General features: G+C 40.8%; 1 protein-coding gene across 1 annotated transcript in view; it reads left to right on the top strand.

Moving 5' to 3' along the window:
• Nucleotides 1-27,380, top strand: part of PLBD1 (phospholipase B domain containing 1) — a 73,270-nt gene that overhangs the window by 17,256 nt on the left and 28,634 nt on the right. Inside the window, exons 2-4 of the mRNA XM_012447636.3 lie at nt 2,420-2,639; nt 22,462-22,545; nt 23,853-23,991. Coding sequence (XP_012303059.2) covers nt 2,420-2,639; nt 22,462-22,545; nt 23,853-23,991 — 443 coding nt within the window. The remainder of the gene's footprint in view (nt 1-2,419; nt 2,640-22,461; nt 22,546-23,852; nt 23,992-27,380) is intronic.

Raw genomic sequence — 27,380 nt, 5'->3', positions numbered from 1 at the left:
ACAAGCATTGAGCTTGTAGAGGAAGTCAACCCCTGCAACAGAAGTGCTGCTTCCTGAGTCCTAAGTAGCAATTTTGAGATTGCTAGGTGGTTAAAAAGAGGGAAAACACAGGCAGAAAAAACAGCATATGCAAAGTCAAAGGTGTTGACCTTTGGCAGGTTGGAGAGCTGTTTGTAATGATCTCTGAATCACGAAATGTGTGTTGAGGTGTTGAGGAAGCTGGATAGGTAGATAGAAATCAGGTCATGAAGGCCAAATGGGTAAGCAGAACTTTTGGCTTTTTTTTTTTTTGAGACGGGGTTTCGCTCTTTTTTGCCCAGGCTGGAGTACAATGGCACGATCTTGGCTCACTGCAACTTCCACCTCCCCAGTTCAAGTGATTCTCCTGCCTCAGCCTCCTGAGTAGCTGGGATTACAGGCATGTGCCACCATGCCCAGCTAATTTTGTATGTTTAGTAGAGATGGTGTTTCACCATGTTGGCTAGGCTGGTCTTGAACTCCTGACCTTAAGTGAGCCACCCACCTTGGTCTCCCAATGCGCTGGGATTACAGGCATGAGCCACTGCGCCCAGCAGCAGAACTTTTATAAGTAGAAACTATTGAACATTGTTGGCAGGCAAGCTAACAAAATCAGTTTGCATTTTAGAAATGCTTCTCTGGCAGAGAATGAAGAATGGATTAAAGGTCAGAGAAACCTTGAAAAAGGCCTCTTTTATACTTAAACGGCTAGTTGTGTTACTTAAACTAGCATAGAAATGTAGAGATAAAGAGGTGAAGACTGGTGGGAGAGATATTCAGGAGGCTTTGATTAAACCTGAGTTATGAGAGAGAGAAAGGAAGCCAGGATAGATTGAAATTTCCAGTTGGGAGATCACTGAGAGAGCAAGCACAAGATGGAGGATATTTTGAATCTCTAGTGCTGTGGAATCATCCAGATTGTGTTATCAAGTATCCTGTGGGGTATACAAGACAAAGAGGAACCTGTGGGGAGAATGAGGAAAAAGGCAGGCACAGGAGAAGGAGATTGGGGAGGGTGTAGTGTCCCAAAGGCTGTGGGAGGAAAGAGTTTTAAGAATAAGTGGTCATGAGTCCAGTGCTTTCAGAAGTTCATATGACATTAGGACTCACAGATTTTGTTAGTGACCCAGACAGAAGCCCCTTTGGTAGCCTGTAGGTGGACAGCGGACTGCAACAGGTCAGGGAGAGGGACAGGAAGAGGAAGTGCAGGGAGCAAGTGTGTTCCTCTTTCCAGAAGGCAAGGCCTGGAACTGTGCCATCATGTTCACGGCTCTGTCACCAACACTCAAATCAGTCCTTGATACAATGTGGACACTATAAACTTTGTAATGATTTCATAAAGGGAGTGAGAGATTCCAGTAATTGCGCCACTGGGTCACAGGATCCTGATGGCTTCTGTAGTTGGTTTGTTTTCAGCTGTGAGACAATGAAGCATATTAATTATGTCAAAGCAGGAGAAGATGCTCCTGAGAGAGGAAGCTTTAGGGCACAGGAGCAAGAGGATATAGGATAGGACAAAGTTCCTAAAGAAGGTGGGAGGATGGGATCCAGAGCATAGGTCAAAGGATGGAGGTGGACTTGAAGGGAGAGATGGGTGTGATGAGTGCAGGGATTGTGGAGGGATGGACCCACAAAATTATCAACACCTTAAGGAGTCACAGGTGATAGTTTCTATTTTTTCTGCAAAGAATCGATTGTCACATGACATTACATGAATTAAGCAGGAGACATAGGATAAGGAGCCTGAAAAAGGTGATGTTTTGCTCCACCTGTTAAGAAGAATTGAGGAAGTTGTTGACTAGGGACGAGAGCCCTATCCTTGTCTGAATTAAGAAGTGGGCTTTAGATGTGAGGGTGATCTGGCTGCGACATCTGTCACTCCATTGACCACCAAGGTTGCTTTGGCTGATCTGGCTGGCTAGGCGGGTGTCCCCTTCCTCCCTCACTGCTGCATGTGCTTCCCTCCTGAAGCTGCACACTCAGTTAAAGAGGACAACTATCCTTGATAGAGGAGGATTGGTCTTTGGTCAAGGGTATACAAGTAGCTCTGCTGCCCTGCTAGAGCCTCCAAACAAGCTCTCAAGAAGTTGGCGTGAGGTCCAGCTACAGCCCGGCCCAGGTTCCCAACCTCTAAGGATGAAGCACTCGGGCTCCCCTCTATGATGCTGTAACTCCAACCCCACCTTCAACCTTTCTTTTTGTGCTTTGAGCTCATCCCCCTTGATCGAGAGTTCAGTTTTTCCCCACTTGAAATAAGGGCAAACTATAATGGCAGATTTCCCAATTCTAATAGAATGGAAATCTTTAAAAGCAAATGTGTCGGAATTGTTGGATACATAGAAAAAAAATGCATCACAACTCATTTGAATGGCATTTTTATCATTATTCCCTTTTCTTCTAGGAATCTACTATGCGACTGCATACTGGATGCCTGCCGAAAAGACAATACAAGTCAAAAATGTAATGGATAAGAATGGAGACGCGTATGGCTTTTACAATAACTCTGTGAAAACCACAGGCTGGGGCATCCTGGAGATCAGAGCTGGGTATGGCTCTCAGGCCCTGAGCAATGAGATCATCATGTTTGTGGCTGGCTTTTTGGAGGGTTACCTCACTGCCCCGTAAGTATCCCAGACATGGTGGAGCCACTGCCAGCCAACCCCTGTCCTTCCCATGTTCCACAGTGACTTTCGTCTTACTGGCATTGCCCGTTAAAACTGAAGAGTAGGCCGGGCATGGTGGCTCACACCTGTAATCCAAGCACTTTGGAGGCCAAGGCAGGCGGATCACCTGAGGTCGGGAGTTCAAGACCAGCCTGACCAACATGGTGAAACCCTGTCTTTAAAAAAAAAACAAACAAACTGAAGAGTAACTGGGGTTCTTCACATATGATAGAGACATTATCAGAACTGCATTTGTGGGGGTGGGCATGGGACAGGGTCTCACTTTGTTGCAAGGCTAGAGTGTAGTGATGATCATAGCTCACTGCAGCCTTGATCTCCTGGGCTCAAGCAATCCTCCCACCTCAGCCTCCTGAGTAGCTGGGACCACAAGCATGAGCCACCGTGACCACCCCGGAATTGCATTTGTTCCTACAATCAGTACCTGCCTTAAAGGAAAAAAACCCCCAAGTGTGGCACTCTTTAATTCTCATGGCACTTACTTTTTAAAAATCTTCCCTTCCCGTGAAACTTTGTTTTATTTTATATATTTTTGCAAAGATGGGGTCTTCCCCTGTTGCCCAGGCTGGTCTTCTTAAACTCCTGACCTCAAGCCATCCTCTCATCTTGGCCTCCCACAATGTTGGGAACCCAGCCATGAAATGATTTTAAGGGACAGCAAATTCGTTTCATCCTGCTAGTCATTTGTTGCCTGGTAGAAAGCAAATGAGAGGTGGAGTCACTCCTTGAGAACAACAGACCAGGGAAGATTAATTAGAAATAAACTGTTGCGTTTATTTCCAGCCATCTTGAAACAATACTTCCACGTAGGTAGAGATTTTTAGATTGAAATTATAATGTCTAAAATGAATGTTTCTTATAGTTCTACTGTAACTTGATTCCAGTGTCCTTGCTTTGCCTTATAAAAATAACAAGGATGTAATTAATAATAATGCAGTCAGTTTACATGCCTTTTAGAGAAGAGGTTTTTAAGGAAAATAAAGTTGCAACTTCTTTAATCAACTTTCAACCCTCCTTTGATATAAAAAGTGTCTTGATGACTTTGCTTGCCTCTTTCATTCTCTGTGACCTAGATTGTTGAGTGCAATTTTACCAAACCTTATTTGGGCTGTTACTGCCTTAGTCATCGTAAGTGAAGTGTCAATCTTAGTCTATTTTGAGTACTAGAGATGATATCAGATGTTGAATGACTAGGTATTAGGCTCTGGCTGCTCTTTTTTTAATTCAAACTACAAATTTTTGCTTTTATTTTTATACCCAATTTTTTTTTTTTTTTTAAGATGGGGTTTCACCATGTTGGTAAGGCTGGTATTGAACTCCCGACCTCAGGTGATCCTCCCTCCTTGGCCTCCAAAGTGCTTGGATTACAGGCATGAGCCACCACGCCCAGCCTATACCCAATTTTTTTACTCTACCATACAAATCTCCTTAACAGCATACCATTCATAGATATATAAAACTTCATAAACTGAATTATAGATTTTTTTCATGTACTTTTTCTTTTCTTTTCTTTTTTTTAGAGAGGGAAGGAAAGAGGGAGTGAGGGAGGAAGAGAAAAAGAGAAGAAAGAAAGAAAGAGAAAGAGAAAGGGGGAGAGAGAACAGGAGTCTTGTTCTATTGCCCAGGCTGGAATGCAATCTAAAAATACATATTAAAAACCTCTTTTATGCCGATAATTGTGCTTAACGGCAGAGACAGGAAGGAATACGGGAAGAAAATAACAAACAAACAGCCAACCAATATTTCATTTAAGTCTGTGAAATGCTATGCAAATGCTGAAGAGTGATTTACTTCCAATTATGTGATCACTTTCAAAATAGGTATAATGTGATACTGAGAAAAATGTATATTCTATGGACCTCGGGTGAAGAATTCTATAAATACTCACTGGGTTTACTTGTTTCAGATCTAAGTTCAAATCATAGATGTCCCTGTTAATTTTCTATCTCGTTGATCTGTCGAATATTAAGAATGTGGTGTCAAAGTCTCCCGCATTATTGTGCGGGAGTCCAAGTCTCTTTATAAGTCATTAAGAACTTGTCTTATGTATCTGGGTGTTCCTATATTGCATGCATATATATTTGCTATCATTGACTCCTGTTGTTGCATTAATCCTTTTACCATTATGTAATGTCCTTCTTTATTTCTTTTAGTCTTTGCTACTATTAAAGTCTATTTTGTAAGAGACAAAAGTTACAACTCGTGTTTTGTTGGTTTTTTTTTTTTTTTTTTTGCTCTCCATTTGATTGGTACGTATTACACCAACCCTTTGTTTTAAGTCTTAGTATGTCCTTGCTTATGAGATGGATCTGGATACAGCGTACCGATGAGTTTTGACTTTTTATTCAATTTGCCTGTCTGTGTCTTTGATTGGGGCATTTAATCCATTTAAATTTAGGATTAATATTGATATTTGTGAGTTTAATATTGTCATTTAATGCTGTCTGGCTATTTTTCCCATTGGTTGATATAAATTCTTCGTTATGGAGATACTCTTTACCTTTTGGTAAGTTTTTGGGATGACTGATACTGGCTGTTCCTTTCTGTGTGTAATGCTTCTTTCAGAAGTTCTTGTAAAGCAGGCCTGGTGGTTATGAAATCTCTGAGTGCTTGCTTGTTTGCTAAAAATTGTATTTTTCCTTCATTTATGAAGCTTAGTTTGGCTGGATATGAGATTCTGGGTTGAAAATTCTTCTCTTTAAGAATATTGAATATTGACCCCCCCTCTCTTCTAGTTTGTAAAGTTTCTGCTGAGAGATCTGCTGTGAGTCTGATAGGCTTCCCTTTATGGGTAACCTGACCTTTCTCTCTAGCTGCCCTCAGAATTTTCTCCTTTATTTAAACTCTGGTGAATCTAACAATTATTTGTCTTGGGGTTGCTCTACTTGAGGAATATCTTTGTGGTGTTCTCTGTATTACCTGGAGTTGAGTATTGTCCTGCCTTACTAGGTTAGGAAAGTTTTCCTGAATAATATCCTGAAGAATATTTTCCAGCTTGGATTCATTCCTTTCATGACATTCAGGTACACCTATCAAAAGTAAGTTAAGTCTTTTCACATAGTCCCATATTTCTTGGAGACTTTGCTCATTCCTTTTTACTCTTTCTTCTCTAATCTTGTCTTCTCGTTTCATTTCATTAAGTTGGTGTTCGACCTCTGATATCCTTTCTTCTGCTTGATCAATTCGACTGTTAAAACCTGTGCATACTTCATGGAGTTCTCGTATTGTATTCTTCAGTTCCATTAATTCACTTATATTCCTCTCTAAATTTCTATTCTCATTAGGATTTCATCAAACCTTTTTTCAAGGTTCTTAGTTTCTTTACGTTGGGCTGGAACATGTTCTTTTAACTCAGAGAAGTTTTTTATTATCCACCTTCTGAAGCCTAATTCTGTTAATGGAAGGCACTCGTTCTTCATCAGGCCTTGTTCCCTTTTTGATGAGGAACTGTGATCCCCTGTAGAGGGAGAGGCATTGTGATTTTGGGTATTCTCAGCCTTTTTACGCTGGTTTCTTCCTGTCATTGTAAATTTATCTGCCTGTCGTCTTTGTAATTACCAACTTTCAACTTAGGTCTCTGAGTGGACGTCCAACTTGTTGATTCCCAGCGCTGGAATCTGAGCAACCCACTGCACTGGCTAAAACAGCGGCATTAAGATTCATGGTGCTTTTCTGCCCGGGAATCTCCGGTCTGACTTCCCTCTTGAGTCCCTTTTTCAATCAGCTGAATGGGCGACTCTTGCCTTCCTGGAGCTCCAAACATTGACCAGAAGGGGACCCATTCCCATTTACTCTGCAGGGAACCGCCGCGCTGGGCCAACAGCAAAACCACCGCGTCGGCCACAAGAGTCACGCTGGTGACCCGTGGGGCTCCTCCACTGGGAATCTCCTGGTACATGAGCAACAAAAATTCATCTGAAAGTGTGGCATCCTCTTGTTCTCTGCGCTTTCACTGGGAGCTACAATCCTGAGCTGTTAGTAATTGGCCATCTTGCATCTATCTCCGAATTATAGATTTTTAAAACATGGTTAAAACCATTTCATACAGGTAACAATCTAAACTTCTCTAATTCTTTATCCACTTCTGTTTTCACTGAATTCTAATTGTGTTATTTAAATTGAGTTGTGAGTTTGAAGAAGTAATTTGAACCAAAGTTGTGGGAATATAAACTTGTTAGACTAACTCATGAGTGACATACACTGTGGGTTGTTAAGGGAAACTATGTGATCTGCAGAAAGCAGCCCTAATCTCTGAGGCTTCTCTGAGAATGCTCATGTTTCCCTCAGATATTTCTATTGCTGTTACTGTTAGAGCTCACAGAGATTTCGAGGGCTTTGACAAAGGTGGCACCTCTGATATTCTTATGTCTCAGAAAAAAATAAGCTTTAACATCTCATAGCAGCCACTTTGGAAAGTGGCTTTATCATTTCACCTTCATATTTGATATAAAGCAATGACCTATTCTTAGTTAGCCACTTACCAAAAACATCTAGAGAAAAAGAAGCCATTCTAATAATAACTTTCTAACAAAACTTCTGTATTAAATTTGTTTATTTGTTTTGAGTAGAGTAGATATCAGGAGTAGGGCAGAGATAGCTCTAGAATCTTTAATACCACATCCTTAAGGAAAAGCTGGGTCACTCTTGCCAGCAACTCTACTGCAGAGAACAACCTCAAAAGAGCTTGTTAGCCATAAGTAGAGAATCCAAGAGAGAAAAGCACCCCAGTGGCTGGAATAGTCAAAGAAGGCTTTGTGGAAGTGAGTGTTAGGCCTCGTGCTTCATAGAGGAGAACTACTGGGCTTGGCTGAGAAGAGGGATAAAGTCATTCTGAGCAGAATGTAATGGAACAGAGTACTGAGAAAAGGTGTTGAATCTGAAATGAGTAAGTTGCATTTACAAGGAGTGAGGAATGGCTGGGAGTGGTGGCTCATGCCTGTAATCCCAGCCCTTTGGGAGGCCGAGTTGGGCAGATGACCTGAGGTTAGGAGTTCAAGGCCAGCCTGGCAACATGACGAAACCCTGTCTTTACTAAAAATACAAAAATTAGCCAGGCGTGGTGGTACACGTTTGTAATTTCAGCTACTTGCAGGGCTGAGAAAGGAGAATCACTTAAACCAGGAGGCAGAGGTTGCAGTGAGCCAGGATCATGCCATTGCACTCCAGCCTGTGTGACAGGAGTGAAACTCCGTCTCAAAAACAAAACGAAAACAAAAAACAAACAAAAGAAAACAAGGAGGGGGATCTGGAACTCTGGATGGAGCTAGGCAGGGTGCAGTGATGGAAGACTTTGGATGTAAAGTATAAATTTTTTGTTTCTTTACCTGAGTGAGCATTGTAAACGAAGATTCCACAAGTTATTTGTTTCCAAGAAATAAAACTATTTTCATACAACTGGGTTTTTTTTTTTTTGTTTTTTGGGTTTTTTTAGATGGAGGCTTGTTCTGTTGCCTAGGCTGGAGTGCAGTGTTACAATCTCGGCTCACTGCAACCTCTGCCTGCCGGGTTCAAGTGATTCTTGTCCCTCAGCCACCTGAGTGACTGGGGTTACAGGCGTGTGAAACCATGCCTGGCTTTTTGTATTTTTAATAGAGACAGGGTTTCGCCATGTTGCCAAGCCTGGTCGTGAACTCCTGACTTCAAGCAATCTGCCAGTCAGCTTCTCAAAGTGCTCGGATTACAGATGTGAGCCACCGTGCTGGCCTTCATATAACTCTTTTTTTTTTTTTTTTTTTTGAGACAGAGTCTCACTCTGTTGCCCAGGCCAGAGTGCAGTGGCGTGATCTCTGCTCACTGTAACCTCCATCTCCTGGGTTCAAGAGATTCTCCTGCCTCAGCTTCCCAGGTAGCTTGGATTACAGGCACATGACACTGTGCCTGGCTAATTTGTATACTTTTAGTAGAGACAGGGCTTCACCATGTTGGTCAGGCTGGTCTCAAACTCCTGTCCTCGTAATCCACCGACCTCAGCCTCCCAAAGTTCTGGGATTACAGGCATGAGCCACCTCGCCCAGCCATATAGCTCATTTTAAGAGCATGAGACCCAGACAGAGGATCCCTTTCTTGTCACCCACTTACCAATCTAGCTTTATTGCTGTTCTTGCTCTTATATTTAGAGGTGGTAGACAGTAACCAAATGGATACAAGCAAAGGTATTTGATAGCATAAACTATATGTAAATAATGGCTAAATGTGATGATTCAATTTAATATATATATATGTATGTACATACACACACACACACACACACACACACATATATACAGGTAATTGGAAGAAAAAACTCTCATGAAATAATGTTCATTAAATTCCAGGACCATAAAATAAAAAATTTCAAAGGATCATAATGTTGTGTACCTCACCAGCAGTAAAACTATTCTCAGTTTATTAGTTTCAGTTCTGGAAACTACTAGATAAAGAATATCTAAAGTTCTAAAGTGTAGGAGCCAAATTCTTATTCTTGGAATCCAGAATGGCTTCCAATTCTGAACTCACTAGATCAGTGAAAAGCATCAGATAAAAACCAGAACGAGGACTGTAGGTAAACACTCAGTCCGGAGAATACAGGGACTTCCTCTTTGATATACCCTCTTTGCTCTAAGCTTACAGCAATTATAGGGAAAATAGGTAGAAGGAAAACCTCTTAGTAACATAGCTGGGCTTCAGAAGATTAAACATCTCTTCTACCAGAAATTGAACAGAAAACAAAGTGATAAAATATGGATCTGCTGGCTCTTGGCCTGAAGCCACAGAGGCAGCCACCTGCTGATGAGTGAGGACCTCAAGGCTCTGAGTGACCTGAGTCAAGGCTGGGAGCCAGAAGTAACCTTGCTGCTTTTAACTACTTGTAGAAAGGAGGCCACAACATAGCGTTGATGATGTATGTCCTAGCCTACAGATTTATAAGAAACTAAGCTTAGGGGTGGGGAGGCGGTGTCAACCAAATGCCAAATCATTCACATGCTGGCTCAGTTAGTTGCAAATATCACTGCAATATTCCATGGGTTGGAAGTCCCAAAAAGACACTTTAAGATGTGGTTCCCAGGACTCAGATGGAGACACTTGGACAGGGAAAGAGGGAGTGAGGGAGGGAGGGAGAGAGTCAGAGAGAGAGAGAGAGAGACAAAGTGTTGGGGGGGTGGTTAAGAAAAATGCCTACACACCAAAGTTCCAAAATCCACAAAGAAATTGAAAGACAGTCAAGAAAATCAACAATATGAATATACTCCAGATTAATTTTTAGAATGGCTTAACAAAGACTTTAAATTTGCATAGGGTGCTTTAAGTTATAAATGAAAGAAAACTTGGAGAATTTATTAAACAAGGAGTAAGAAATAAGAAGACAGATATTTTAAAAGAACTTGTTAGAAATATAAAAGAAAATTATAGGCCGGGTGTGGTGGCTCATACCTGTAATCCAAGCACTTTGGAGGCCAAGGCGGGCAGATCACCTGAGGTTGGGAGTTCAAGACCAGCCTGACCAACATGGTGAAACCCCATCTTTAAAAAAAAAAAGAAAGAAAGAAAAAAGAAAATTATAGAAGTTAATTTTTAAAAATCTTGAAACATAGCCAAACCCTAGACTAGATACAATCCAAAAACAATTCTGAATCACATATTTGTATTCAGGGATTTATACAATACACAACCCAAAGAGACAAAGGGGTAAATTTTATGAAAAAACATATCAATTTGATTGAGAAACTCTGATGTAGACCTATTAGGAGTTTCAGAAAAAGAGACTGGAGGCAACTGCAGATAAGCAATAATTGACAAGGTAATTGCTGAGAATCTATCAAAATTGAAAACACAGGCCCAGCACAGTGGCTCACTCTTGTAATCCCAGTACTTTGGGAGGTCGAGGCTGGTGAATCACCTGAAGTCAGGAGTTCGAGATCAACTTGGCCAACATGGTGAAACCCATCTCTACTAAAAATACAAAAATTAGCCAGGTGTGGTGGCTCTGGAGGCTGAGGCAGGAGAATTGCTTGAACCTGGGAGGCGGCAGTTGCAGTGAGCCAAGATCGCACCACTGCCCTGCCCTCCAGCCTGGACGACAGAGTGAGACTCTGTCTCAAAAAAAAACAACAACAACAAAAAAACACACAAGTCCTTAGTTGGAAGACACAGGCTTTTAAATTGCTGTAACGCAGCAGATTAGACTGCAGACAATTGAAGGTAAAGAGAACAATCTTTTTTTTTTTTTTAGAAAGGAAGAGAGAAAGAAAAAAAGAATGAAGGAGAGGAAGAAAAAGGAAGAGAAAGAGGGAGAGAGAACGGGAGTATTGCTTTATTGCCCAGGCTAGAATGCAGTCTAAAAATGGGAATTGAAAACCTCTTTTATGCCAATAATTGTGCTTAACAATGGAGACAGGAAGGAATAAGGGAAGAAAATAACAAACAAGCAGCCAACCAATATTTCATTTAAACCTATGAAATACTATGCAATTACTGATGAGTGATTTACTTCCAATTATATAGTCACTTTTAGAATAGCTGTGATGATACTGATAAGAATGTATGTTTTATGTATTTGAAGTGGAGAGTTCTATAAATGTTTATTAAGTTTACTTGTTCCGGGTCTGAGTTCAAGTCCTGGATATCCTTGTTAATTTTCTGTCTCGTCGATCTGTCTAGTATTGACAATGTGATGTTACAGTCTCCCACTATTATTGTGTGGGAGTCTAAGTCTCTTTATAAGTCATTAAGAACTTGTCTTATGTATTTGGGTGCTCCTGTATTGGGTGCGTATATATTTAGGATCGTTAGCTCTTCTTGTTGCATTGATCCTTTTACCATTATGTTATGTCCTTCTTTGCCTCTTTTGATCTTTGTTGCTTTAAAGTCTATTTTATCAGAGGCAAGAATTGCAACTCCTGCCTTTTATTTATTTATTTATTTTTGCTCTCCGTTTGGTTGGTAAATCTTCCTCCATCCCTTTGTTTTGAGTCTTTGTGTATCGTTGCACGTGAGATGGGTCTGGATGCAGCATACCGATGGGTTTTGGCTTTTTCCTGTATGTATCTTTTGATTGGAGGCTGTAGTCGATTTAAATTTAAGATTAATAATAATATATGTGAGTTTAATACTGCCATTTGATGCTAGTTGGCTGTTTTGCCCATTAGTTGATGTAAATTCTTCATTATGTTAATGTTCTTTACTTTTTGATAGATTTTTGGAGAGGCTGATACTGGTTGTTCCTTTATATGTGTAGTGCTTCTTTCAGAAGCTCTTGTAAAGCAGGCCTGGTGGTGGTGAAATCTCTAAGTACTTGCTTGCTCGTGAAATATTTTATTTTTCCTTTGCTTGTGAAGCTTAATTTGGCTGTGAAAGTTCTTTTCTTTAAGGATGTTGAATATTGGCCCCCACTCTTTTCTGGCTTGTAGGGTTTCTGCTGAGAGATCTGCTGTAAGTCTGATAGGCTTCCCTTTGTGGGTACCTTTCTCTCTTGCTGCCCTTAGTATTTTCTCCTTCATTTCCACCCTAATGAATCTGATGATTGCGTGCCTTGGGGTTGGTCTTCTTGAGGAGTATCTTTGTGGTGTTCTCTGTATTACCTGGAGTTGAATATTGTCCTGCCTTACTAGGTTGGGAAAGTTTTCCTGAATAATATCCTGAAGACTATTTTCCAACTTGGATTCGTTCTCTTCGTCACATTCAGGTACACCTATCAAACGTAGATTAGGTCTTTTCACATAGTCCCATATTTCTTGGAGACTTTGCTCATTCCTTTTTATCCTTTTTTATCTAATCTTGTCTTCTCATTTTATTTCATTAAGTTGATCTTCGACCTCTGATATCCTTTCTTCTGCTTGATCAATTCGACTGTTAAAACTTGTGCTTACTTCGCGAAGTTCTTGTATTGTGTTTTCAGCTCCATTAAGTCACTGATATTCCTCTCTAAATTGTCTATTCTTGTTAGCATTTCGTCAAACCTTTTTTCAAAGTTCTTAGTTTCTTTGCAATGGTTTAGAACAAGTTCTTTTAATTCACAGAAGTTTCTTATCATCCACCTTCTGAAGCCTACTTCTGTTAATGGAACACACTCATTCTCCATCAGGCCTTGTTCCATTGCTGATGAGGAACTGTGATCCCCTGTAGAGGGAGAGGCATTCTGATTTTGAGTATTCTCTAACTTTTTAGGCTGGTTTCTCCCCTTCATTATAAATTTATCCATCTGTCGTCTTTGTAATTACTGGCTTTCTAATTAGGTCTTCTGAGTGGACATCCAACTTGTTGATTCCCAGCACCGAAATCTGAGGATTCCACTGCGCCGGCCAAAACAGCGGTGTTAAGATTAATGGTGCTCTTCTGCCTGGGAATTTCCGGTCTGGCTCCCGGGGATCTCCGCTGCTCCGAGGCTCCAGCAAAACTGCCGCGCCGGCCACAAGAGTTGCGCTGGTGACCTGTGGGGCTCCTCCGCTGGGAATCTCCTGGTCTGTGAGCAACAAAAATTCGTCTGAAAGTGTGGTGTCCTCTCGTTCTCTGCGCTTTCACTGGGAGCTACAATCCCAAGCTGCTAGTGATCAGCCATCTTAGATCTCTCTCCCAAGATTTTTTTTTAATTTCTTTATTAATAGTATTACAACTCATTCCCTGAACTCACGTAAATCTTCATAGTGTCAAGACATACTGACCAAAACCACAATCTAGAGTACAAAGTGTATTGTTTTAGAGTATTCAAATTGTATTATAAATTTTTTTTGTAAAATCTTAACAGGAACTATATTTTCTATATTTTAAAGAATTTTATTTGTCCTGCTTTTACTAAATGGTGGCAGCAGATTTTAAGTTAAAGAATATGGAATATAGTAAAATAAATTTCCTTTGAAATATTTTTAGTAGTAGCCACTATAAAATCTGTAGGCCAGATTAATTATATTGGGTTTGGCTGTTTTCTCAAAATTTAGCAGAGTGGTTAAAATTCAGTGCTGATAAGTAACTGATATGTATAGCATAAACATAACAAAGTTGCCTAGTTTATGTAACAGTGGAAAATTATCTGGAAATAGTATTTTGAACTTTAAGCCAAGTTTCAACCATTATAATAAAAGGAATACCATTTTTGCATTTAAATTAATCTTTTTTTAAAAAAAAATCTTCTTTTTCATGTTAATAGGGAAAGACAAAGATACGTTTATCAGTTTACTTTTCGTCTTGTGGTTGTAACATGCTGTTGGCATAGTCCTAACACCTTAGTTGTTCACAAATTTTCTTTTTTCTTCTTGCAATTTTTCTTCACTTCGTTGTAATACAGGTGCACAAATCTTAAGTGCTCAACTGGTTAAAGTTTTACAGTGTTCACCTGTGTAACTACTACCCAGATCAAGTTAGAGAACGCCCATTGCCACAGAAGGCTTCCTATAGGTGCCTGCTCCCCGTTGATACCCGTGACCCTCACCATCTCCAGAGGTTCCCACTGTTTTCACCCCATCATCACAGATAATTTTTGAACTTCATGAAGGAGGATATTTGTTGCTATGTGTAGCAGGAGTTCATTTTCATTGCTCTTGCATTTGTATGAATATACTTGAATTTATTCATCCATTCTAATGTTAATGGCCATTTGAATTATTTCCAGTTTGGGGCTGCTAAGCATAATGCTGCTAAGAACATTCTTGTCTTTTCTGTTGGGTATATACACAGGAATGGAATTGCTGAGTCACTGGGTATATTTCTGTTTAGCTTTAGTGAATCCTGACAGTTTACACTCCTACCAGCAATGTATAAGAGTTTCAGTTTACCATTCTTAACCCTGTTACCAGCCCTTTTCATTTTAGACAGGTTGGATGTTCACAAGTTTTGATATTTCTTAAAACATTAAGTTAAAATTCGAATAAATAGAAATAGCTATTAAAAAAAGGGAGAAAGAGAACAATCTTAAAAGTTATTAGAAAGGAAAGACATTAACTACAAAAGAATCTCAGCGAGGTAGCATATTGCTCGTCATCATCGGCGACAGTGCCAGAAGATACAAGATATTATCTTAAAAGTACTGAGGAGAAATATCGAACCAGAATGTAACAACCATTTAAATCATCCAAGAGTGAGGACAAAATAGGAATATGTTCAGATCTATAAATTAAAACAGGTTTACCACCCAAAGACTTCTATTAAACTGTTAGAGGATATACTTCAGCAAGTGTAATAGGAGGGAAAGTTTGGTAAATAAGGAACAATCATTAACACCAGAAACAAAAAAAAAGTAATACAATTTCAAAAGAAAAAAAAAATTGTTCCCCCCCAAGATGGAGTCTTGCTCTGTGGCCCAGGCTGGAGTGCAGTGGCACGATCTTGGTTCACTGCAATCTCCACCTTCTGGGTTTAAGTGATTCTCCTGCCTCAGCCTCCAGAATAGCTGGGATTGCAGGCACGCACCACCAGTCCCAGCTAATTTTGTGTGTGTGTATTTTTAGTAGAGAAGGGATTTCACCATGCTGGCCAGGCTGGTCTCAAACTCCTAACCTCGTGATCTGCCTGACTTGGCCTCCCAAATTGCTGAGAATACGGGTGTGAACCACCATGCTGGGCCGACAAAAATAATTTTTAAATAAAAATATTTAATTATGAGACTTAAGAATTATCTTAAAAAATATTAAATTTTTAATTAAAAAGGTAAAACTGAATCTTTTAACATGATGGAGAATGTCATTGAGTAGTTAAAATTTGCTGAAGTATGCTTTATGTTTAGAGGAAGAGAAAAATATAAAACTCATTTAGACTTTATAAGAAAACACTAGTTATATCTTGTTAATGAATGTTAAAAATACATCAATAGGTTTTAAATCAGCAGAAGTGAAAAGAAAATAACAAAAGTATTATCTAAACAAAGAAAACATAAAAGAGGGGACAAATAAAGGGATAGATAGTGAAAGGAAAACAGAAAACATTGTAGAATAAATCCAAGAATATTAAAATCCCAATAATGTAAGTGGATTATTTTAATCAATGAAAAATATTAACTGTACACCATTTGAGACATTTTTAATTTTTTTAAGTTTTAAAATAAAGAATCACAAATACCCAGTAATCTTGTGAGGAATGGAAATTAAATGGAGGAACTATTTAAAACCCATCAAACTGTTGAAAATTGCAAAGTCCCACAATATGAAGTATCGGTAAGGCTGTGGAAGAAGGAGAAATCTACTATTATTCATATGTGTATGTGTATCCTAGAAGAACATGCAAATGTGTAAAAAAAAGATATATACCAAAACATTTGAAGTTGTATTATAATAGTAAGAAATAAAAAATCAGTTAAATGTCCATCATGGGAATGCATACACGAATGTGGTCATACCATAGAATAGTATCAGCAGTTAAAAATAATAAATTTAAGCAGCAGATAACAGATATTTCTTTAAAAATTATATTGAGAGAAATAAGTTAGAGTGGTTGATCAGTATGATCTTTTTTATAGTGTGTTGAGAGCATGATAATTCTCTACATTATTTATGGTTAAATGTACATGTAGTAATTGCATAAAAACATGCATCAGAATACTCAGATTCAAGACTGAACTTATTACCTCTTGGGAGAAGGGAAAGGAATTAGCATCAGGATGTGCACATAAGGGCTTCGACTCTCATTCTTTGTTTTATTTTTTCAAATATATGTGGCAAATATGGCAAAATACAAAGATTTAATAAAGTTAGGTGGTGAATACTTGGATGTTTTCAATATTCTATCCTTTTTTATATGTTGTCCTTTTCTATATGTTGTAAATGTAAGGTATATTGCCGAGTTAAAATGAGGAAACTGAGGCCAGTGTGAGAAAATGAGAATCCAATTTATTCAGCTCCCGGGCGAGGTTCTGTGGTCCAGGAAGGGGCCAGAGAAGTTGCACTGGGCTTCTCAGGGTGTGGGGTTTTATAGGGAGTGGAGGTAATTGATTGGTCTTTAGGGAAACAAAGAGCAGACAGCTTCATTGGTGAGGAGGATTGATTGATTATTAGGGAAACAAAGAGCAGAGAGTTTCATTGGTGAGGGAAAGTCAAGGTGCTGATGGGGCGAGCTGCCATTGGTTGCCAGGTGGGACTACTGGTGGGCTGACCGGCTGGGGAGGTCAATGTTAAGCTGCCATTGGACAAATCTTTGGTGGGCTTTTTAAATTTTGAAGGGGTCGAGTGAGGAATGCAGGAGTGGGTGTGGGGAGCCAGCATAGAGAGGCCAGCATGGGGAGAGATAAGTGTGTCCATTTAACTCCCGGTGAGGCAGCCGGCCTTACATCCCAACCTTTTTGATGATATAGGACGCCGCTTCTTTCTGGATACTTCCTGCTGAACGGGGGCGGAGTGGGGAGGTTAGTTGGCCGGTGCCTTGGTTGGGAGTTGGACATAGGGGTGAAGTAGCATCTGATTTACAGCCACTCTGGAGTTTTTTTTGTGTGAGCTTATAAAAACCTGAGAAAGAATGGGACCAGCATTAGTAGAAGACAAACCACGATTAGGGGAATAACAACAGGAGCTAGCCAGGTGAATATGGGAGATTGCCACCAGTTTAGAGGAAAGTCTGGCGCACTTGGTGTTCCTCGGAGGTCCTTTTTGAGGCGATAGAGAGCATTGACATTTTTTCTACTGGGCCTGTCTCATTGATGTAATAGCAACACTGTTCCTGGAGAAATAGACAAGTACCTCCTTTTTCCGCTGTTAGTAGGTCGAGGGCCCTTCGGTTTTGGAGAGTTACCTGGGCTAGTGACGTAATTTGTTGCTGAAGAGAGGCCAGGGAGGCAGCTGATGTTTCAATGGCCACACGGAGTTTGTTTTCTAGTTGAGTGGCTGAAGTGATACTGTAGCCTAAGGCACCGCCTCCAATTCCAGCAGCTGCTAAAGAGGAGGCTAGGGAGAGGCCGACTACTATGGGGAGGAAGACAGCTTGTTTGTTTCGGCCCTGAGGGGAAGATGGAAGGAGGGATAGGAATTTAGCTTGCCCATATACCTCTAGTTGGGGGACTAGAGTGACGGGCACACAGGGGAATGGGGAGGAGGTTTTGATAACTTTGGTTAGGGTTTTATTACACTAAAAGTATTTCCCTGGAGGTGCATAAAGGGAAGATTTTACATTTACTGTGGTGTTGCACCTGAGGCTGGGGTTGTTAGCTGTCCTGTAACATAGAGAGAGAGACTGGGAATGTATATTGAATAAGGGGATTCCTGTTAAGGTGGTGTTAGGTCCTGTGGGAGTTAGTGACAGGTTGAATCCGTCCGGAGGGGAACTGTGGCCAAGGGGGAGGTGTTAAGAGAGGCACATAAAAAGCAGTGAGCGAAGTTTACGGTTTTGATTAACATGTTGGCTCCCTGCTGTACTAGAGTTAACTAGGAGAAAGGATGAGAGGTGTTATTTGAGGGTTTGATTTGGTTAGTTAGGGTGGCTTTATTTTTAGGATTGTATGGCTCACAGAGCCAAGTTGTTTTATAATTTTAGGGACAATGCAGGTACAGGACTGGAATATTAGCTATGTTTCCTGGGGGTATTTTTGGCTGCCGCATACAAGGGCTTAGCTAGAGTAGCGAAGTTAGGAATTTAGTGATGAAAAATCCCACAAATTTTAGAAAGGAGAGGGTTTTGTTAGCTGTTTTGGGGGGCTGCAGTGCAAGTAGTGCCTTTTGACTGTCTGTTCTTAAGCCCTTAGTTTGGGGAGTAAGGTGAATACTTAAATAGATTACCGAGGTGACCGACAGCTGTGCTTTGGAGAGGGAAATCCGGTATTCCCTAGACCCAAGGAAATTAAGGAGAGCGGCAGTATGCTGTCGTGACATGGAGAGGGAAGGGCTGCAAAGCAGCAGGTTGTCCACGTACTGTAAGAGGAGACTAGGCTGAGGGGGGCAACAGGTTAGGTTAGCTACTAATACTTGTTTAAATATGTGAGGGCTGTCTCTAACGCCCTGGGGCAGGACCGTCCAGGTTAACTGCTGCGAGAGGTTAGTGTTGGGATTGGTCTAAGTAAAGGCAAAGAGGAAATAGGACTTAGGGTGAAGAGGAATGGTAAAGAAAGCATTCTTGAGGTTAAGGACTGTAAAATGAGAAGTAGTGGAGGGAATGTTTGATAATAGTGTGTATGGATTGGGAACTACAGGGTGGAAGGGAATTACTGCCTCATTGATAAGGCACAGGTCCTGAACCAGGTGAAAGCCGCACGACTTTTGGACTGGCAAGATAGGAGTGTTGCAAGGGGAACTGGTAGGAATAAGGAGTTCCTGTGCTAGGAGTTAAGTGATAATAGGCTTTAGGCCCTGGCGGTGGGTTTTTGAGATGGGAAACTGAGGACATGAGGGAAAGTTGGTAGGATTTTTAAGAAGTATCTTAGCTGGCGTGTGATGTCTGGCCACTACAGGCTTAGAGATATTCCATACTAAGGGATTAACTACATTAGGAGGGATAGGGGGTTGAGATAAGGGGTTGAGCCCGGGCATAGGGTCAGTTAGGAGGGGCAGTAGGAGGCGAGTGGGTGATGGGTTTGAGTATGGGGGCCAGTAAGTTGGAGAGTGGCCCCCACAGTTTGGAGAATATTTTGTTTTAATAGGGGAACTGAGCATGAGGGTATGATTAGAAAAGAGTGAGAAAAGGGGTGAACGGATGTCCCTCCAGGTAACAAGTTAGAGGATGGGTCCGGTTGGGACAGGAGAGCTTCCCGTTAATTCCTACAACCGAGACCTGGGAAGGTGTACTAGGCCCTGAGTAGGAAGACAATACAGAATAGGTAGCCCCGGTATTCACATAAAGGAAATGGACTTACCCGCTACCTGTAGCGTTACCCTGGGCTTGGCGAGAGTGATGGGGGTCCCCGAGTCCGGGCCGTGTTAATCATCCATGAGGCCAAGGAGTTCAAGTGAAGGGACTGCATCCTTTGGACTGGCCTGCCCCCCACATAGAGGTGTGGGAGATGAGCCCATAGTCTGGCGCGGGCGATCAACCTTCCAATGTCCAGTTTGCTTGCAGGTCGGACAAGGTCCGGGAGGTGGACGTGGACAGGGGCACTGCCGTGCCCAGTGTCCCTCTTGGCCACATTTGAAGCAGTGCCCAGGTGGGATTTTTGAAGCAGTCTGGGCAGGTCCTAGGGGACCTTTTTGGAGGAACTTTGAGGAGTTTCTCCCACTATCTGCCGGGCGCGTTGCCGGCCTCAAGGCTGCTACAGTAGCTTGGGTTTGGAGGCTCACTCGTTGCTGTAAATGGGCCTGGCGGACGGCCTTAGCCTTTTCCTTCCGGCTATTAAAAACTTTAAATGCCAAGTTTACCAGGTCTCGTATGGGAGTTTGGGTGCCCTCCTCTGCTTTCTTCAGTTTCTTTTTTTTTTTTTTTTCACATGCATTGAAACTATTTTTAATTATTTCAAATAGACATATTTATAATAACATATGTACCACATATACAGTTCACCATTTCTTATCTATGCAGATTTTTAAAAGCTCATAGAACTTAATCCATTTTAACAGTTGAAAGGGATCTTTGATGTTAGCCAGTCTTTTCACCTATCTTACATAGATGTTTCTCGTATACCGTTCATGCCAGGTTATTATCCATTTTGAAATCCAATTACCCATCTATCCATATTTTATATCCTTCATAGGCATCTATTTAAATTTTGAATATTACAACTCATAAGATAAACATTTCCCCCTAAACTGCACTCAAAAGTTTCCCTACAACTTTTAAACATAAATCTCATCTTTGAGACCCATGAGACATAGGTCTGAGGTAGTTATCACATTTTGAACAACAACAACAAATCCTAAAGTAAGCATTTCTTTATATTTGGCATTAAATCTTTGTTAGCCTCCTTTAGGTGATTAATCTCCTTATTAATAACAGTCAGGAAAAAACAGACTGTGCCTTTTGCATTATGATTGGTGCAGCTTCCCATGAGGCTAAAATTTTTTTTTTTTTTTGCATTGTTACTCTACTAACTTTAATATAGGCCAATAACATTTAAGATTATTTTGTCAGTTATAAAGTATTGATTCACGTTGAGTTTGAAATAAGACCACAGGAGAGTCCTAGGAGTCAGAGGTTCTTCTATGCTATGGATTTTTGAAATAAAATTATTTTTATATATCTCTTATATTTTATGGTACACTTTTGATAAAAATTGCAGATTAGCATCTTAATATTAAGCACTTAACAAAGACAGGGCTTGGCTTTTTATACGTGAAGTACACAGTGGCACTAAAACAAGTTTGCAGGCATAGAACAAAGGCAATTCATTAAGCAGTAATAGGTACTTAACTTAGGCTTACATGTGATAGTTGCTATGTGACCCAGATGTTTGCTATCTGTAGAGCTCAAGGATTTTAGCACAGGCCTTATCTATTTCTTTTTGATGCAGTGTTTAGAAAGCTAGAGTCCTGCCTGCTTGGGCATTTTTTATGACCTTCACTGTAGAAACTTACAGTTATTAGCAATAGAGAACAAGAATATAAGAATTTGTAAACTTATAAAACTTGCAAAGCATGATACAATTTTACTGGAAGGGAAAAAACTCACTCACACACTCACTCGGGAACAGAAGGAGAAACAGAAAGAGAAATTGAAAATATTTAAACGGGAGCTGACTTGCCAAAGGGCGAGTTTTGGGGTTAGGAGCTGAGGTCTAACCCAGGCCTTAAGGGCCTGGAGGAGTAAACAGGGCTTCTGGTCACCCGAGCCTCACTCGCTGCTGCGGAGATGACCGGTAGGCGTCCCGGACGGCACTACCGGACACCGGAGAGGGTTCAGGAAGAAGGGGACGTCTCCCTCAGGTTCTTGACCCTCCGCAGACCCCTTACAGGGGGAAGACGAGCGTAGGGACATCTCCTCTACACTCAGGTCCTCGGGACAGAGCTGGGGCCCTGGGCCCTCAGCTGAACAGAGCCGGGGCCCTGGGCCCACGGTGGAAAGGAGTCCCTGACGCAGCCATGGTTATAGACAGGGAGTCCAGAGGCAAGCAGCGGGAGAGGCTATGGGTAACAGAAGTCTTACCTTGTGGCAGAGCAGCTCCCTGGTCTGGCTTCAGGTGGAGGAGTCGGTGACTCCCTTAGGAGGGGGTCTCACAACCCCTCCCGGGTTTCTGCACCAGCTGTAAGGTATATGCTGAGTTAAAATGAGGAAACTGAGGCCAGTGTGAGAAAATGAGAATCCAATTTATTCAGCTCCCAGGCGAGGTTCTGTGGTCCGGGAAGGGGCCAGAGAAGTCGCACTGGGCTTCTCAGGGTGTGGGGTTTTATAGGGAGTGGAGGTAATTGATTGGTCTTTATGGAAACAAAGAGCAGACAGCTTCATTGGTGAGGAGGATTGATTGATTATTAGGGAAACAAAGAGCAGAGAGTTTCATTGGTGAGGGAAAGTCAAGGTGCTGATGGGGTGAGCTGCCATTGGTTGCCAGGTGGGACTACTGGTGGGCTGACCGGCTGGGGAGGTCAATGTTAAGCTGCCATTGGACAAATCTTTGGTGGGCTTTTTAAATTTTGAAGGGGTCAAGTGAGGAATGCAGGAGTGGGTGTGTGGAGCCTGCATAGAGAGAACAGATAGGAGTGGGTGTGGGGAGCCAGCATAGAGAGGCCAGCATGGGGAGAGATAAGTGTGTCCATTTAACTCCCGGTGAGGCAGCCAGCCTTCAGTAAATATTTCCCAATTAGAAATTGTGCATTTATTAAGGAAAAATAAAAAGTTAGCAGGGAGAGTTTGTAATAAGGGACACCCTAGTTAACCAAGTGGTTGAATGATCGACTGTGATGGAGAAATCTAAGAAGAAAAATTTAAATGTAATAATTTTCATGTATCATTTCAGACACATGAAGGACCACTATACGAACCTCTACCCACAGCTGATCAAGAACCCTTCCATCCTGGATAAAGTGCAGGATTTTATGGCGTATGTATGATAGCTTTTCTCTTTTCATTGTTTTTAATGCTGCAGGGCCTGAATCTGTAATTTCAAGCCACAATTTTTTCTTTGCCAATTTCTTTTCAAATCTCTTTAGCAGGACTCTGGAATTGTTCTCGTAGTAGGACATAGCACTTTTTGGTAATGGCATGAAAACTGGTTGCAAACAATATGCTCTCTAATTTCAGCTCTTTCAAAGGTTGAGTTGAATGTCACATAATAAACTGCTAACACGCTTAGAGGAACACCACCAGTGTAAAGCAGGCAGTTAAGTCCCTGTATCTCTTCCTCATGGGGGCCCTTCTCCTTATGCAAGAAGGGATCCCCTCTCCTCACTCTTTAAGGTGTTTCCTTTCATGAGCCTGCTTACTAATCCTAGCTGAGGTCTTTGCTAATATCTAAAGTCGTAATTCTTAACACCCTCTGAGAATATTTCCATTTTAATACAGTTTTCTAAATACGAAAATTTTAAATGTGTTTAATTTGTGGGATGACAGGAGATTAATTTGGGGACAGAAATGCTCTTAGGTTGGCCCTCCAAATTGCACTCTAAGTAACCTCTTCATGAAATGCTAAAAGTCCTACAGAGCTTCAGTTTAAAACCCTGGACTAGATCCCATGAAGCAATGACATTGTTCTAAGACTGATCTAGTGATAGCCTGAACAAGTCAAAAATAGTTTTCAGTATACAAAGTTACATCAGATCATCCCACGAAAGTTCAGAGAACTGGAAGAAGAATGGAAGGACCATTTAAAAAATGACATTTTTGCTACCATGCTAGGTCAGAGGCATTGAGGCAGTTACTAATAACAACTGAAATGGAATGAATCATAAGCTATGCAAATGATCTGCGAGAAATACAAACAGATATAAACCACCTTGTCCTGAGATTTTTGTCCGGTTAACTCTACTACTTCTACATCTAAAAGTAAGGTTAATCAACGTATCCTTATTGACTTAGTGAAACATTGTGGTTTTACACGAAGTGCATTTGGATAGCCTCTCCTTGATATTTTTAGGTCTCGTATCACAGGTAGGTTAGAATTGTACTTGTGCTTTTGTTCTAGGTAGTGTATAGAAGAAGCTGTGAAAGAAGAGTCATAATCCTAGAGAGAGATTAAAAATCAGTTAGAATTTGCCCTGAATTCCTTTGGATGACTGGAAGGTTACAAGATCTAGAACTTAAATCACATTAGCATAAGTGTCTGAGTGAATAATTTCTTAAAGCCTGGTTTGATTTGGCTTTGAATGAGCAACTATTGAGACTGTAGTACACATCTAATTTCTCTTCCAGGAAGCAAGATAAATGGACGCGGAAAAATATCAAAGCATACAAGAATGACTCATTTTGGAGACATACAGGCTACGTGATGTCACAAATAGATGGCCTCTATTTAGGAGCAAGGAAAAGGGCTATATTAGAAGGGACAAAGGTAGGATTTTAAACAAACTTCTCAGAATTCATGCAGTATGGTAAGAATATTGAATGTTATTTTTAAAATAACATTCCAATTTAGAAGCAGATCAAAATAGAACTGCAGTATAAATTCCTTACAGAAGACAAGCACTGTCATAGCTATCATATTGTAGCACCTAACTTACAAAATTACAAGCCCCAAACACACACAAGTCAATTTGTTTCTGTGTTTTCTTTAATCTTCCATAATACTGTGTTCAGGATTAGGTAAAAAAGCTTGGTGTGAATGTACTGGGTTTTAAGCAACATGATAAAACTAGTGTTCTAGACTGCATGCTCATTAAGACAAGATGTTTAAGTACACAAGTTCTGTGTTCCCCACCCTCCACAACATTCTCGTAAACACATATCCACACAAACACACATGCATTATAGTTCTGGAAGAAAGCTTTACGAAATCACTGAAGCTTCCTGTGTACCATTTGATATACTTCCAAAATTATGGGTATTTTGTTTCCTAGGGATAGTATATGTATACATAAAATAAGTATATTATATAACTGTCTTTTTGTCTATTTTGCCAGTAGCCAGTATATATATGTAAAATATGTATATTACATATTACATTTATTATGTTTTGTCTATTTTGCCACCAGTGTGTGTATATGTGTGTGTATATATACATATAATATGTATATTATATAATTGTCTTTTTATCTGTTTTGCCCTGTGTGTGTGTGTGTGTGTGTATAATTAAGTGCATGGCTTTTCTTTGAACTTTTTGTCTATTTTGTCCATTGTGTATACATGTATATATGTATATGTATATATATACACAGACATGTACGTGTATATAAGTGTATATATATACACACACATATATACACATACATGTCTGTGTGTATATATATACACATGTATATATGTGTGTGTGTATATATGTATACACACATATATATACACACTTATATACATGTACATGTCTGTGTATATATATACATATATATTGATAAATGTCAAAACAATAATACCCAATGAAAGCAATGAGTTACAGATAAATACACACAGTAAGACTCTTTTTTTGAGTCAGAGTCTCGCTCTGTCACCCAGGCTGGAATGCAGTGGCATGACCCTGGCTCACTGCAACCTCTGCTTCTCAAATTCAGGTGATTCTCCTGCCTCATCCTCCCAAGTAGCTGGGACTACAGGCATGAGCTACCACGCCCAGCTAATTTTTGTATTTTCAGTAGAGATGAGGTTTTACCATGTTGACCAGGCTAGTCTTGAACTCCTGACCTCAAATGATCCACCGGCCTCCACCTCTGCCTCCCAAAGTGCTGGGATTACAGGTATGAGCCACTGCACCCAGCCCATACCATAAGACTCTGTGCAAATTCAAAAATAGGTAGATTTTTAAAAATATAGAGAGACGATAAATATAGAGAGATGTTAAATAATAGAGAGGCAGGTAATGAGCTATACAAAATTTGGCATAGTGGTGACTGCTGGCAGGAAAGGAGAGAGATGAGATTGGAGACTTCTAAGGCACTACTAATGTTCCATTTCTTAAACTGTGAGTTGACTACATCAGTGTTCATTTATTTTTTCCTTAAATTGTATGTATACATCTTTATTCTTTCAGATTATACCATCCTTAATTCCTAAAATTAAAGGCAAATTACAAGCTGAAAAAAAAAAATTTGCAACTCATATCAGAGACAAGGAGCCAATCTCCCTAATTTTTAAACAATTCCTAAAAGTCAATTTAAAAAAGAATGACCAGTGGGAGTAAGAGACAGGGTCTCACTCTGACCCCAGGCTGGAATGTGTAACCTTGAATTCCTGAGCTCAGGTGACCCTCTCACCTCAGCCTCCCGAGTAGCTAAGACTACAGGTATGCAGCCACCAACACCCGGCTACATTTTTAACTTTTTTGTAGAGACAGGAGTCTCACTGTGTTGCATCAGCCACTATGCCCAGCCTCAAAGGTTTTTGGAGATATGCTGAGCCCTACAGTGTAACAAAAGAAATGCAAATATCAATTACAATGGGATACTGTTTTGCACCTATGGGATTAGAAATAAACTAAATGTTTAATATATTGTTGAGGATGGAAGAGTTTTTATTTATTTATTTATCTAGGGACAGAGTATCGCTTTATTGCCCAGGCTGGAGGGCAGTGGCTTGATCTCAGTTCACTGCAACCTCTGCTTCCCAGGCTCAAGTGATTCTCATGCCTCAGCCTCTTGAGTAGCTGGGATTACAAGCATGCACCACCACACCCTGTTGATTTTTGCATTTTTAATAGAGATGGGGTTTCACTATGTTGGCCTGGCTGGTCTAGAACTCCTGACCTCAGGTGATTCACTGGACTTGGCCTCCCAAAATGCTGGGATTACAGGCGTCAGCCACTGCACTTGGCCAGGAGAATATAATTTAAATAATTCACATGAGGACAATTTGGCAATATCTGTTAAAATCTAAATCACTTCTAGGAATTTATCCCACATGTAGACTCAAACACATGCAAAATGATGTGTCCAAGATTAATTATTGTGGCATTGTTGTACTGGAGCGAGCATAGAAAGTCAACACCAAGACCAAAGTATGCCAAATTGCAGGGTCTTTATTGCCGGCGGCCACGGAGGACTCCCGTCTCTCTAACCTGTGGCCCCGAAAGGAGGGTGTCAAGACCTTTTATACCCGTAAAACCACCTCGGGGGTGAGGGTGAGGGGTGAGGGTGAGGGGCGGGGGTGGGGGTGAGGGGCTTCAGACACTCCGAGGGCCAGGGGACTTTGGACATTCCGATTCTTATTTAAGTGGTTCACAAAAGTCAAGATTAGCATTTGTTTACACATTATCTGGGTAGGGTGGAAATTACAGTCCTTAATTACTTATTACAAGTCGCAGGGGCCAAGGTGGCATGGGTTTGGACTGCTTGCCTGTCACATTTGGGTTACAGAGAGCAGTTTCAACAGAAAGCCGAGGTATGGTTGAGGTATGTAGTTTTATGGGGCTTTTACCATGTCACAGCATTAATAGCAGAAGAGTAGAAACCACTTGAAAATTCATCAAAAAAAAAATCAAACTAGTTAAAAATATTATAATACATTTATACATTGGAATGCTGCTTAGAAGAGTAAGGAGAGGCCAGGTAGGGCAGCTCGTGCCTGTAATCTCAGCACTTTGGGAGGCCAAGGTGGGTGAATCAGCGGAGGTCAGGAGTTCTAGACCAGCCTGGCCAAGATGGTGAAACCCCATCTCTACAGAAAACTACAAAAATTAGCTGGGTGTGGTGGCAGGCATCTGTAATCCTAGCTACTTGGGAGGCTGAGGCAGGAGAATCACTTGAATCGGGAGGTAGAAGTTGCAGGGAGCCGAGATCACATCATTGCACTCCAGCC

The sequence above is a fragment of the Aotus nancymaae genome, unplaced genomic scaffold, assembly GCF_030222135.1.
Source record: "Aotus nancymaae isolate 86718 unplaced genomic scaffold, 86718_ANA_hifiasm-v0.15.2.pri h1tg000016l, whole genome shotgun sequence".
NCBI lineage: Eukaryota > Metazoa > Chordata > Mammalia > Primates > Aotidae > Aotus > Aotus nancymaae.
The sequence above is the reverse complement of the archived record's forward strand: the minus strand, read 5'-3'. Positions and strand labels throughout refer to the sequence as shown.